Source organism: Moschus berezovskii, chromosome 16 (genome assembly GCF_049115385.1).
Source record: "Moschus berezovskii isolate FMDL1 chromosome 16, NW_MosBer_1.0, whole genome shotgun sequence".
Lineage (NCBI taxonomy): Eukaryota > Metazoa > Chordata > Mammalia > Artiodactyla > Moschidae > Moschus > Moschus berezovskii.
Window position 1 is genome coordinate 5,689,209 of NC_142475.1, and position 13,016 is coordinate 5,702,224.

Genomic DNA, 13,016 nt, shown 5'->3' on the forward strand with positions numbered 1-13,016 from the left:
TTATCCCAACTGATTTATATAGTGTTTCTTAGAATTGTGAACAAGTGTATTTCATGGGTCTAGAAAACTAGGTCATTTTCTCTGCTAGTTTGCCCTCCTCTTTCTTCATTTTCTGAGATGATGAGTAGAAATATATGTCAGGTCACATTTTACCTTTCATGTCTTTTAGTTTCTCTTTGATTTTTCAAGCTGTTTATCTCAACATTAGTTCTGAATGAATTTTTAAAGTTTATATTCAAGTTTGGTGATTCTCTCTTAAGTGCTATCTAATCTGGATAAACTATAGGCTCAGATTAGAAATAATATATTGATATTCATTCATTAATTATGACAAATATAGCATCCTAATATAAGAAATTAATAGTAGAGGATACTGGGTATAGGATATATGAGAATGTTGTTTTCTTTGCAACTTTTCTGTAAATCTGAAACTATTCTAAAATGAAGAGTTGAAGCAAATTTGAAATGGTTCTTTCTCAGATATGCAATGCCATTTTCATGGTCTCTTTGCTTGACCAATATGCCTTTTATTGCTAAAACTAATTTTTAAAAATCTATGTTTAATAATTTTTATTATTTATTTATTAAATTATGCTAATAATCATCATAATAAAGTCCATGAGGGTAAGAAACATATTTATATTACTTTTTTCGATCTTTCCTTTAATGTTCATTCTTATCTTAGTAGGTTAAAGGTGAATAGAAGTTTAATTTAGCCTTAAAATACTTGCCATTCAGGAGAAAGGTGAAGTAGCTCAGCTTTGTGTTTTATTTAAAAAGTAAGAACAGGGTAGGGTAGTGAAATAGAACTTGAAAAAGTTATCTATAAAAAGAAACATGCAAGATTTACTGGGGACAAGGTGTTAATCGTATTGAAAATTATAATCTCTAGTCTAATATATGAATAAATTAACTTTTTTGTAGATTTAAACTGAATTTTGGGACATGGCCACTGCTTCACCAAGGTCTGATTCTAGTAGTAACCACAGTGGAAGGTTGCAGTTACAGGTAACTGGTAAGTTGTTTTCACAGTAATTTAAACTAATGGTTCTCTGGTGAAACTTTCTTTTTAATACCTAATTTAGCAGACTTATTTCATAAGTATCTTCTCTTTTAGCTTCATGCCATGGTGTATTTGTTGCAGTAGGGCTCAAAGATAGAAACTGTAAAAATATTTATTTCGTGAGTATTTACAGAACCTGCACTGGATGCAGAGAAGCTGTATCCGTTTTGGTGGTGGGAGAATTTGGGTATTAGAATGAGCCCCATTGAACTGAGCTGGTCTTTAAATGATTATTAGAATGGAGAAAGAGGCTCAAAGCCCTTTTCCATGCGTTTAAGCCATTCATTCAGTCACGGGCAATTATTTGTTAAGTGGAATTTCATATATGAAAACACAAGACCTTAGTACTCCAGGGACTTACTATATAATGTCAGGCAGGTTTGTTTTGCATGGACAGTTACCATGCAAAGTGACTGTTAACTGGATGCAGTGAGAACTTAAAGGAAAGTGTCATAGTTCTGCTTGGAACTGGAGATGGCCTATAGGTCTGTGAGAGTAGGTTAAGAGAAGGATTCACAGAGGGTAGCACTTTGACTCTTGTAGGAACGATTAGAGTTCATTGCAGATTGGCAGCCAAAAGTACGGGAGGGAGAAGGAACAGCATATGTAAGAGCATGGAAGAGCCTTGGTTCAGATCATCTGTTCTAGCTAACTGGAGTAATGATTCAGAGTGGTCTTTAAACCAGCGATTTTACTTGTGTAAATTTATCTTGCAGGTATTTATATTGTTTATACATGCATATAAATAATGTCCACATGTAATGTATGTGGATAGTTTATATATAAATATCTGCAAGATAAATTAGTAGGGATAACAGAAAAAGAATCTTTAATACCAAAAGATTGGTGGAATTCTAGATAAACAGTGATGTGAAATGAATATGTGTACCAGAAAGAGCCAAGTTCTAAGATAATATTTTTAAGTGAAAGAGCAAAGTGTGAAATAGTGCACATAGCCATATTGATATGAAAAAGGAGGGGTGTTTGTATGTGGCTCTGTGCTTAGAACATTAGAAATAATATTTGCCTTAGGAGGGGCAGGTTGAGTTTCGGATAAGAAGGAGATATACTGTAATTCCCATGGTACTCATAACTATCAGGTCAACTGTTAATAGGAGTTTTCAGTAAACAGAGCTAGAAGATGTTTATTGTTTTAAAAAACAAAAAACAAATCCCGAGTTCATGCTGATATTGCTAATTCTAAAGAATAGCTGTAGTCTGTAAATAACTATTTTCTACTAAAAGAAGAAAAAAGCTATTTTTACTTCATTTTACTTTATATTTCTCTTTTCTCTTAACTTCAGGATTTTAATTCTAAATAATATCAGCACAGGTATATCTGTTTCATCCGAGCACACACACACAAAAGTCTTAGCAGTGTTAAAGTTACTGAAAGTGACAGCCCTTCTCATTGCAGGTTTAAGGTTTCTCTGTGAGCGTCCCTCCTGCGTATGTCTAGTCAGCGTAACTTGATTTTACATTTGGTTATGCCCCCAACGGGGTTAGTCAGATTCATTGCTTTCAGTTATTTTCTGTTTAGCTCTATTTTAGCACCATGTAAGGCATTTATGCAGTTCCAGAGTCAGCACTGCTCAGTCAGGATGGCATTTGGAGACGTCTGGGTGCTCTGTCCTTTCCTTCCCCTTCTTTCCCTTCCCCGTTTGGAAACATTTTCATTAGTGTTGTTTATCCACCTGTTGTTTCTTTTTGAAAATATAAGCAGGTGTACACATTATATGCGTGCGTATCTCTCCTCTCAGTCTTCCCCGTTCTTAGCACCTAGTTCCTGCACCTTGTTGTCTTCATTTAACAGTAATATCCTAGGGTAATGTCCGTAGCAGAGTATGCCATACACCTTTTTATCACTGCCCAATACTCTGTTGACTGGATGTACCAAAGTTAATTCAGCTAGTACCCTATTGATGGACATTGGGTTCCATTTTTTGCTATTGCAAATACTGCTACAGTAAAGGGCTTCATGTGTCATTAGGATAGAATTCTAGAATGAGATTGCTTGATCAAATAGTAAGCATCTGTGATACTATCAATCACAGTTGGCCCCTGAACCAGAGAGATTATGGTGCCGAGTCCTCTGCATTTGAAAAATCTGTGCATAACTTTACAGTCAGCCCTCAATATCCATGGTTCCATATCCATGGATACAGCCAACTCCTGATGGTATACTACTGTAGTATGTCCTTCTCTTAAAAAGTCTGTGTAGAAGTGTATCCACACGATTCAAACCACTGGTGTTCAGAGGTCAACTGTTGCGAAGTTCCTTTCCATAGGATCTGTACTATTTCTGTGTTCCCACCAGGTGTCTATGAGAGTGCCTGTTTTCCTATAGCCTCTTCAAGATACGCTATCAGGCATGATGACACTTAGGTAAGAAGTAGTATTTGAAGTGTCATTTTATATATCATTTCTTTCATTATGAGTGAGGTTGAGGCATATTTCAGGGATATTTGTATTTAGTTTTCTGTGAACTGTGAACTTACCTATTTTCAAGCAATTCCCTGATGATTCTGATGTGTATTCCACATAAGTGTAATTACGGATACTTATGCTTTTGCTTTGCATAAGCTTAGAGCTGTATCCTTGGTTTTCACTGTTACTTGTGCAGCACCTGTGTCCACCATATCTGAGGTGTAACTTTCTTCCTGGTCTTTATCTTAACTGAAGTAACAGATACCTGGTCTAGCTGATTTGGGCCAAAAGGCACCTTAGAGAAAAGCTATCAGGTAGCTAATAAATAGAAGCACTCGAAGCCTGGAGAACCAATTGGAAAATAGATATGGACCAAAGGAGTGTAAGTAGCCAAGATAGTGCCTCTACAGTATTTATCATTTTGACTATCAGCTGAAGCCTTTGACTGTGTGGATCACAACAAACTGGAAAATTCTTAAAGAGATTGGAATACCAGACCACCTTGCCTACCTCCTGAGAAACCTGTATGCTGGTCAAGAAGCAACAGTTAGAACCAGACATGGAACAACAGACTGGTTCCAAATCGGGAAAGGAGTATGTCAAGGCTGTATATTGTCACTATGCTTATTTAACTTATTTTCAGAGTACATCATGTGAAATGCTGGGCTGGATGAAGCACAAGCTGGAATCAAGATTGCCAGGAGAAATATCAATAACCTCAGATGTGCAGATGACACCACCCTTACGGCAGAAAGCGAAGAAGAACCAAAGAGCCTCTTGATAAAAGTGAAAGAGGAGAGTGAAAAAGCTGCCTTAAAGCTCAGCATTCAAAAAACTAAAATCATTGGCATCCGGTTCCATCACTTCATCTCAAATAGACAGGGAAACAATGGAAAGAGTGAGAGACTTTATTTTCTTGGGCTCCAAAATTACTGGAGATGGTGACTGCGGCCATGAAATTAAAAGACACTTGCTCCTTGGAAGAGAAGCCATGACAAACCTAGACAGTGTATTAAAAAGCAGAGATACTACTTTGCTGACAGAAGTCCATCTAGTCAAAGCTGTGGTTTTTCCAGTGGTCATGTATGGATGTGAGAGTTGGACCATAAAGAAAGCTGAGCACCGAAGAATTGATGCTTTTGAACTGTGGTGTTTGAGAAGACTCTTGAGAGTCCATTGGACTACAAGATGAAGCCAGTCCATCCTAAAGGAAATCAGTCCTGAATACTCATTGGAAGGACTAATGCTGAAGCTGAAGCTCCAATCCTTTGACCACTTGATGTGAAGAACTGACTCATTAGAAAAGACCATGAGGCTGGGAAAGATCAAAGGTGGGAGGAGAGGGGGATGACAGAGGAGAGATGTTTGGATGACATCACCAACTCAGTTGGTATAAGTTTGGTGTGAGTTTGACTATGCTCTGAGAGTTGATGATGGGCAGGGAAGCCTGGCATGCTGCAGTCCCTGCAGTTGCAAAGAGTCAGACAAGACTGAGCAGCTGAACTGAACTGAACTGAGCAACTGAACACACACACACAAGTTGTTTATCCTTGCACCTCCTATATCTTGGTTACTTAGACGTTTTGACAGTTGCATAAATAAAGCTGTGATAAATATCCATTTGGAGGCTTTGTGTGGACATAAGTTTTCAGCTCCTTTGAGTAAATACCAAAGAGTGCAATTATTGGATCACATGGTAAGGCTATGTTTAGATTGTAAGAAACCCTAAAACCATCTTCCAAAGTGGTTGAACCGTTTTGCATCCCCACCAGCCATGAATGAGAGTTTCTGCTGCTCCACATTACCCCAGCATTTGTTGTGGTTAGTGTCTCAGATTTTGGCCCGTCTAATGGGTATGTGGGCTTCACTGGTGGCTCAGTGGTAAAGAACCCACCTGTCAATGCAGGAGACGTGGGTTCAATCCCTGGGTCAGGAAGATCCCCTGGAACAGAAAATGGCAACCTGCTCCCATATATCTTGCCTGAGAAATCCCGTGGACAGAAGGAGCCTGATGGGCTGTAGTTTGTGGGGAGGCAAAAGAGTGGGACACGACTTAGCGATTAAACAACACCAGGTGTGTAGTGATATCTCCCTGTTCTTTTACTTTATGTTTCCCTGATGACGTGTGTTGTTGAGTTTTTCATATGCTTACTTGCTGTCCATGCATCTTTGGCGAGGTATCTGTTAAGGTCGTTGGTCCGTTGGGTTGTTTGTTTTCTTACTGTTGACTCTGAAGAGTTTGTTGTGTGTTAGACAGTAGTTCTTCATCAGATGTGTCCTTTGCAGGCATTTTCTCCATCTGTGGCTTGCCTTTTCATGCTCTTGCCTTTGTAATTCACAGCGCAGTTTTGAATTTTAATTAAGTGCTACTTTGAAGTTCTATCTTTCAGTCTATCATATCTGAAGTTATATCTTTCAATCTGTCATATCTAAAGAGAAACCCATCACCGAACCTAAAGTCACCTAAGGTTTCTCCTGTGTTATCTTCTACAAGTTTTATAGCTTTGTGTTTTGCCTTTAGGTCTGTGATACATTCTGAGTTAATTTCTGTAAAGGATATAAGGTCTGTGTTTACATTTGTTTATTTGCATGTGGGTGTCCAGTTGTGTGTGCACCGTTTGTTGAAAAGATGTCTTGTGCTATTAACACCGTCCAATACTGCCTTTCCCTTCTTCCAGGACACAGATAAGTCCAGCGTATACTGAGGAAATGACTTTCATTTGGAGTGAAGAACTTTGGTTAGGGGATGTCTAGGGCAGAGATCTATTCCTTCTGTATCACCTGTCAGTGGTACAGGTTTAGGGCAGTTTGGAACAGAGAAGGGTGAAAGTGAGTTCTGCCATCACGCTGATAGCAACACTTCGGACGTAACATTAAACGCTCTGATTGTTTTATGTTGCTGGTGTATAAGTATAGTGTTCCTTTGAATCTCTTCTGTTCTTCAGTTGTGAATTGAGGACTGTTGTATTTCAAAAACTGTACTTCTGCTACGGCGTTTTTCACATCGTGTTTCTGTGACTGCTTATTTACGTTACTGTTCCCTCACACTAGAATGTCAGCTTGCATCAGAATGTTTATGTTCACATTTTAGCATGCGATACACATATGACATGGAGATGGCCTTCCCTTCTTATCTCAGACTCACAGTGTTCCTAGGTAATTGACTACAGGAATGATTTTGATAAGTTCCTATTACTACTTGGTAGTCAGTACTTTGCCCTGAAATTATGTATTCCCCATTTGAATTAGTAGTTTTAAAAGTTATTTAAAAATCAGATGTTTAGCCTAAATTAAACAAGTCTTCCTCCAAGTCAGGTAAATTCACTTTCTGTGAAGAGGTATGATTAACTTCTATAGTGACATTTTGATTTCAGAATTTTTTTTTGAAAAGGCAGATAACCTCCTTTTTTTGCAACCAGCTTCCTAGGAAAAGCATTTTTTTTAAAATTGCCAGTGTTTGTGTAATTTCAGATGGGTAAGTTATGAATACTACCTCACAGAGAGGTTAATAGATACATTGAATCTGAAGACACTGACCTTTCTCTTAATGCTGGAGGCAGCTTAGAGTTAGCAAAAGATGTGAAGAAATCAGAACTCTTATACACTGAAGCTGGGTGTGTCAAATGGTACAGCCACTGTGGAAAACAGTCTAGCCATTATTCAACAGAATTACCATTTGTGTGCGTGCATGCTAAGTCGTTTCAGTCATGTCTGACTCTGTGCAGCCCTATGGATTGTAGCCCGCCAGGCTCCTCTGTCCATGGGATTCTCCAGCAAGAATACTGGAGTGGGTTGCCATGCCCTTCTCCAAGGGATCTTCCCCGCTCAGGGATCAGATGTGTGTCTTTTAGTCTGCTGCATTGCCAGGCGGGTTCTTCACCACTGAAGCCACCTGGGAAGCCCCAGCAATTCCACTCCTAGGTAAGAGAAATGAAAACAGACGTCTGCAACAAAACCTTCTAAGTGAATGTTTATAGCAGTATTATACACAGTAGCCAAAAAGTGAAAACAACCCAAATGTCTTATCAGCTGCTGAATGGATAAATAGTGGTATGCCTGCACAGTGAAATATTATGTGTAAATAAAATGAATGAAAATACTCATGTATGCTACAACCTGGATGAAGTTAGAAAGAATGCTAACTGAAAGAAGCCAGTCACAAAAGACCATGTTATGTGAATCTAAATCCACTATTTGAAATGTTTAGAACAGGCAAATCTATAGGGACAGAGAGTAGATGGGTCGTTGCCTAGGGCTGGTGGGGAGGAGGAGGTGGGATGGAATAGAAGGGTGACTGCTTAATGGTATGAGGTTTCTTTTGGGGGTAATAAATATATTTTAAATTGCTTGTGATGGTTGCACAACTCCTGTGAATATAATAAAAACTGTTGTGCAGTTTAAATGGGTGAATTATATACAATGTGAATATATTTCAGTGAAACTACTTAAAGTCAAATGGTTCTCAGGAACTAACAATAGCCCTTTTGTATGGTTTCTTCATCTTGCCAGCAAAAAGAGTCTGAATTGCTCAAGAAGCACGATTCCATTTGTATTGATTTATCCTATTTTCTGTGCTAAGTCACTTCAATCCTGTCTGACTCTTTGTGACCCCATGGACTGTAGCCTGCCAGGCTGCTCTGTCCGTGGAATTCTCCAGGCAGGAATACTGAAGTGGGTTGCCTTGCCCTCCTCCAGGGGATCTTCCCGACCCAGGGATCGAACTCAAGTCTCCTGCATTGGCAGGCAGGTTCTTTACCACTAGCGCCGCCTGGAAAGCCCCTAAGAGTCGGACACAACTGCAGCGACTTAGCACGCCCACACTTTGTGGCTAAATTATTCACTAGTGGTTGTCATGTTTCTTGTTAGTGTCTAGTGCCAAAGTAAAAAGAAAAAAGAACTGGTTTGGAACAGCAATATATACAGAAGTAGCTGCAGATGGAGAAAGTAAGAAAACAGCAAAATCCAGTAGTTCTTCTAATCCAAAATGGGACGAACAGCTAACTGTGTAAGTTATCTGGTGTAAAGAATGCAAAATTTTCAAAAGAGAGTATCGTTTGGGGAATGTTTTTCTGGTGGTGGGGTGTTTTGGTGATTTACTGTTGTTATTTTGGGAAGATAACTTCAAAGTAAGGAATTCTATATTTTAGTGTAACTAGACAATTTTAAATGTGAAAAAAGTTTTGGTAAATTTTATTTTCTTTAGAAGTGAAGCATAATAATCCTTGCATTCGCTTTAGAAACTTTTTCCATATAATCACATTTTCTCTTATTGTCCTGTAAAAATAAATAGAGCAGAAAACCATTTGGCATTTCTGAAATACAGTGTTACAAATTTGTGTATAGTAAAAGTATTATAATTAATGCAGTCAGCTATCTTAAATCTTTAGATATTTGTTCATGTAGAAGTAATATTATTATAAAGTATTAATAAGGCTTTTGATGTATTGTTGGTGTTTTGGTTTGTCAATTACAGAAATTGTTTAGGTATTGAATTCCTAATGTACTTGTAAATAAATGTTTTTATTTATAATTCAGCTAGTTTACTGTTTTATGTAGTATTTTTCCTTAAATAAGCTGAATTCGTGACTTTTTCAAAGTTATTGAAGTAAATGTATTCATTCTCCTGTATTTTTGTTACAATTTTACCCTTACAGAAATGTGACCCCACAGACTACATTGGAATTTCGAGTTTGGAGTCATCATACTATAAAAGCAGATGCTTTGTTAGGAAGAGCGACAGTAGATTTGAAACAAACTCTGTTAATACACAATAGAAAATGTAAGTTTTTTGTTCTAATCTTTTTTTTTTAATTTTATTTTAGACATTCTTAAAATATCCTGAAGTCTAAAAACCAAAAAAAAAAAGTTTTATATTTATAAAAGGAGAGATTCATTTATTGCCTGTGACTTTTTAAAAATTTATAACATTATATGAAATACAAAATATGTACACTGGCATTTCTCTATCCAAGAAATTTATACAAAATCACCCCAGTCTTCCGTGAATATACTCTTTTATCAGTGATCATCAGTGATTTATTTTATATTCAAAGACTTGAAAACAGTGATCATTATCTGAGCCTACTCTTTGTTTCTTAGCTAATAACAATTTTGTTTGTACAAAATAGATTCTGACTCTTTAATTTTCTTTTTTTATTTTCTAGTTCATGTTTTGAAAATATGGAGTCTATAGAAAATCAGAGAGGAATATAAAAATTACCTGTAATTTTTGCTGTCCAGAGATAACTATAGACACATTATTTTTCTTCTTTGTATCTACTGGTTTATCCTCTTCTTTTTTCATTTAAGAATATAATATGAACATTATGTTTCCATTACATAAAATTTTTCTAGCATAAGAGTTCTTAAAAGTAGTTTAAGTATTGTAAACTTTCTATCATGGTGTACAAAAATTTGGGTGTATATACTTGTTACTTCTAATTCTGAGAAATTGCTTTTGTGAAATTCTCAAATATTGTGTGATCCAAAGAGTTTTAAAAACTGGATGATTTAACTGATTTTTTTATTATTTGATGTTTATGCAGTTTCTAATAGTTCACTCAAATACAACTGTAAATTTTTATGTTCATCATCTTATTTCCTTAGAAATTTTCTTATTCCTAACAAATGTGCTAAAATGCTTATTTTTAAAATGTTAATTTAAAAAAAAATCTGTTTTTAACAGAAAATTCATATTAACTGAAAAATCTGTTTTTAATATAGTTTTTGGACATAAGGAGTTATGAGTCCAGAAAATGTAAAAGCCACACTAATTTTTATGTATGAGTGCGTGCTAAGTCACTTCAGTCATGTCTGACTCTTTGTGACCCCCATGGACTGTAGCCCACCAGGCTCCTCTGTCTATGGGATTCTCCAGGCAAGAATACTGGAGTGGGTTGCCATGCCTTACTCTAGGGGATCTTCCTGACCCAGGGTTTGAACACGCATCTCCTGCGCTGGCAGGTGGATTCTTTACCACCAGTGCCACCTGGGAAGCCCCAGTGTTTATGTATAGTGATTTTAAAAAAAAGCATTGAAAGAGAATTAACTCTGTTATGTTACGGCTTTTGGTCTTTCAGTTCATCTTTGTGACAGAAATAAGTTGTAGGTCTTGTATGCAAACATACGTTGTTTGGTCTGATGGTGGCTGGATTTGTACTTTTCCCCCAGCTCCGTGGCATTATTGGTATAAATAAGTAACGCCTCTCAGTTTGCCTTTGTTATTTCAGAACTGACTCTTTGGTTTCACCTATTTATGTGCTGTTTCCACTCTGGATTAAGCTTTTAGTACAGTGGGTTTTTTCTCATAATCTCGCAGCCTAGAGATAATGAGCGCTAATATTTTGGTGAATTTTGTCTACATATGTACACGTATAATAATTGGGATCATATTCAGCTTTATATTCTGCTTAACTCTCAATCTTAAACAACAAATCTTGTGCATTTCTCTGTGTAATTCAGTGGTATTCTTTGAAAGCTAATTTTAGTAGTTTCATAATATTTTACCACAAACCATCATTTTTAAACCATGTTCCTACTGTTGCCATTTAGATTGTTTCCCAGTCTGGGGTTACATTAGGCTGTACTGAACCTTCCTATAAAAGTTATAATTATGCTTTGTACAAAGATTACAATGTTTATCTGCCAAAGTGATTTTGTGGGAAGGTTGTAATGTCTATATACTTGGAAATGAAACTCTTATAAATTGTATATACTTACAATTTTCTCTTATGAGTTAATTAAGCAGAATGTTTTCAGAGGAAAAACAAAATTTTATAAACATTCTTGCATGTCTGAAGTCAGAGGTTTCAGAAATTACAGTAGGAACATCCTGTACACCTTAGGCAGTCTGTTTTTTTTTTTTTTTTTAATTTATTTTGAAAATTGAAAGGTATGTTAGTTTTCCAGGGATGCCATACCAAAACACCACAGATTGGGTTCTCTCAGAGTTCTGGAGGATAGAAGTCTGAGGTCAAGAGGTTGACAGGGTTGGGTGTTTCAGAAGACCCTCTTCTCGGCTTGTGGCTGGCCATCTTTACGTTGTGTCTTCACAAGGTAAAGGTGGTTTTCCCTGTGTGTGCATCAGTTCAGTTGCTCAGTTGTGTCCAGTTCTTTGAGACGCCATGGACTGCAGCACGCTAGGCATATCTGTGTCCAGTTTCCTTTTCTTGAAAGGACAGCAGTCGCATTAGATTAGGACTGCCCTAATGATCTCATTTTAACTTAATTACCTCTTTACAGATCTTCCAAATAAAAAAGTCACCTTCTGAGGTACCAGAGGTTAGGGCTTAAACTATCAATGGGATGAGGTTGGAGGAGGGGGACACAACTTAGCTTATAACAAAAAGGGAAGTAAATTAGTAAATTAACTTCAAAAATTAAAAATGTTATTAGATCATAGTGCCTTAAATGCAGGAGAAAACTGGGAGCATTAATCCCAGGCACTCATTTTGTTGATTAAATAAATTAATTGCTTGGGGCTTCCATGGTGGCTCAGACAGTAGGGAATCTGCCTGCAATGTGAGAGACATGGGTTTGATCCCTGGGTTGGGAAGATCCCCTGGAGAAGGGAAGGGCTACCCACTTCAGCTTTGTTGCCTGGATAATTCCATGGACGGACGAACCTGGCGGGCTACAGTCTGTGGGGTCACAAAGAGTCAGACATAACCGAGCGACTAAGCACAAGTGCAGTGGTCACTGGAGTACAACTAGAGTGCAGATTTTCTTGTGCTTAGCTGTGTAATTTTAAAGAGAAGTAATAGGAACTAATATGGTTCTTGATAACCTTGTGTAATTTACAGATATGCTCAGAGTTGACAAAATCCTTGGTTGCCTTTGATTCAGCCTCTTGGTTTAGCACTTGAACATTGTCCCTCTTCAGATTTATGAGGCTAACTTCTTCCTGTACTCAGGGCCTTGACATTTTCTTCTCATAAATTCATGTTTTTATGTATCTGCTCTCCTGATATATTTGGGGTAAGCCAAGGATTAATTATTTGAATAGTTTTTTTAAATCTGTTTTTGAAGATATTTACTTCTTCAGCCTTCATGGTGTAATATGAACTGTTAGTCAGCCATGCTGCTGTTCAGTTGCTAAGTCGTGTCCAGCCCTTTGTGACCCCGTGGACTGTACCGTGCCCCCCTGCTCTCCCAGGCTCCTCTGTGCATGGGATTTCCTTGGCAGGAATACTGGAATGGGTTGCCGTTTCCTTCTGCAGGGGATCTTCCCAACCGAGGGATTGAACCCACATCTCCTGTGTTGGCAGGTAGATTCTTTACCTCTGAGCCACCAGGAAAGCCCAGAATTCACCTCTAATCCAGCGTAAAATCCAGCTGTAGTTTACTAGGGAAGTTCTTTCATATCTTCACATTTTTTAAGTCCTAGGAAGCCTTCAAGTCCTTAACCTTCGTTTCATGTAGTAAGCTTAGTTGCATAGTCCAAACCCATGTAATCCTTGGATACATTGTCTCAGAACTTCTGTGGACTTAACCCCCATTTGTACTTCAGCCTTTAGTTATGGGTTCG

General features: G+C 37.5%; 1 protein-coding gene across 5 annotated transcripts in view; it reads left to right on the forward strand.

Moving 5' to 3' along the window:
- WWP1 (WW domain containing E3 ubiquitin protein ligase 1) overlaps positions 1-13,016 on the forward strand; it is a 137,684-nt gene that overhangs the window by 30,720 nt on the left and 93,948 nt on the right. For all 5 annotated transcript variants that reach the window (XR_008686688.2, XM_055431915.2, XM_055431917.2 and 2 more), the window contains 3 exons: positions 925-1,015; positions 8,357-8,495; positions 9,145-9,269. Coding sequence is in view for 4 of the 5 variants with exons in the window: in XM_055431915.2 (XP_055287890.2) it covers positions 946-1,015; positions 8,357-8,495; positions 9,145-9,269 (334 nt within the window). In the remaining variant the exon portion in view is untranslated. The remainder of the gene's footprint in view (positions 1-924; positions 1,016-8,356; positions 8,496-9,144; positions 9,270-13,016) is intronic.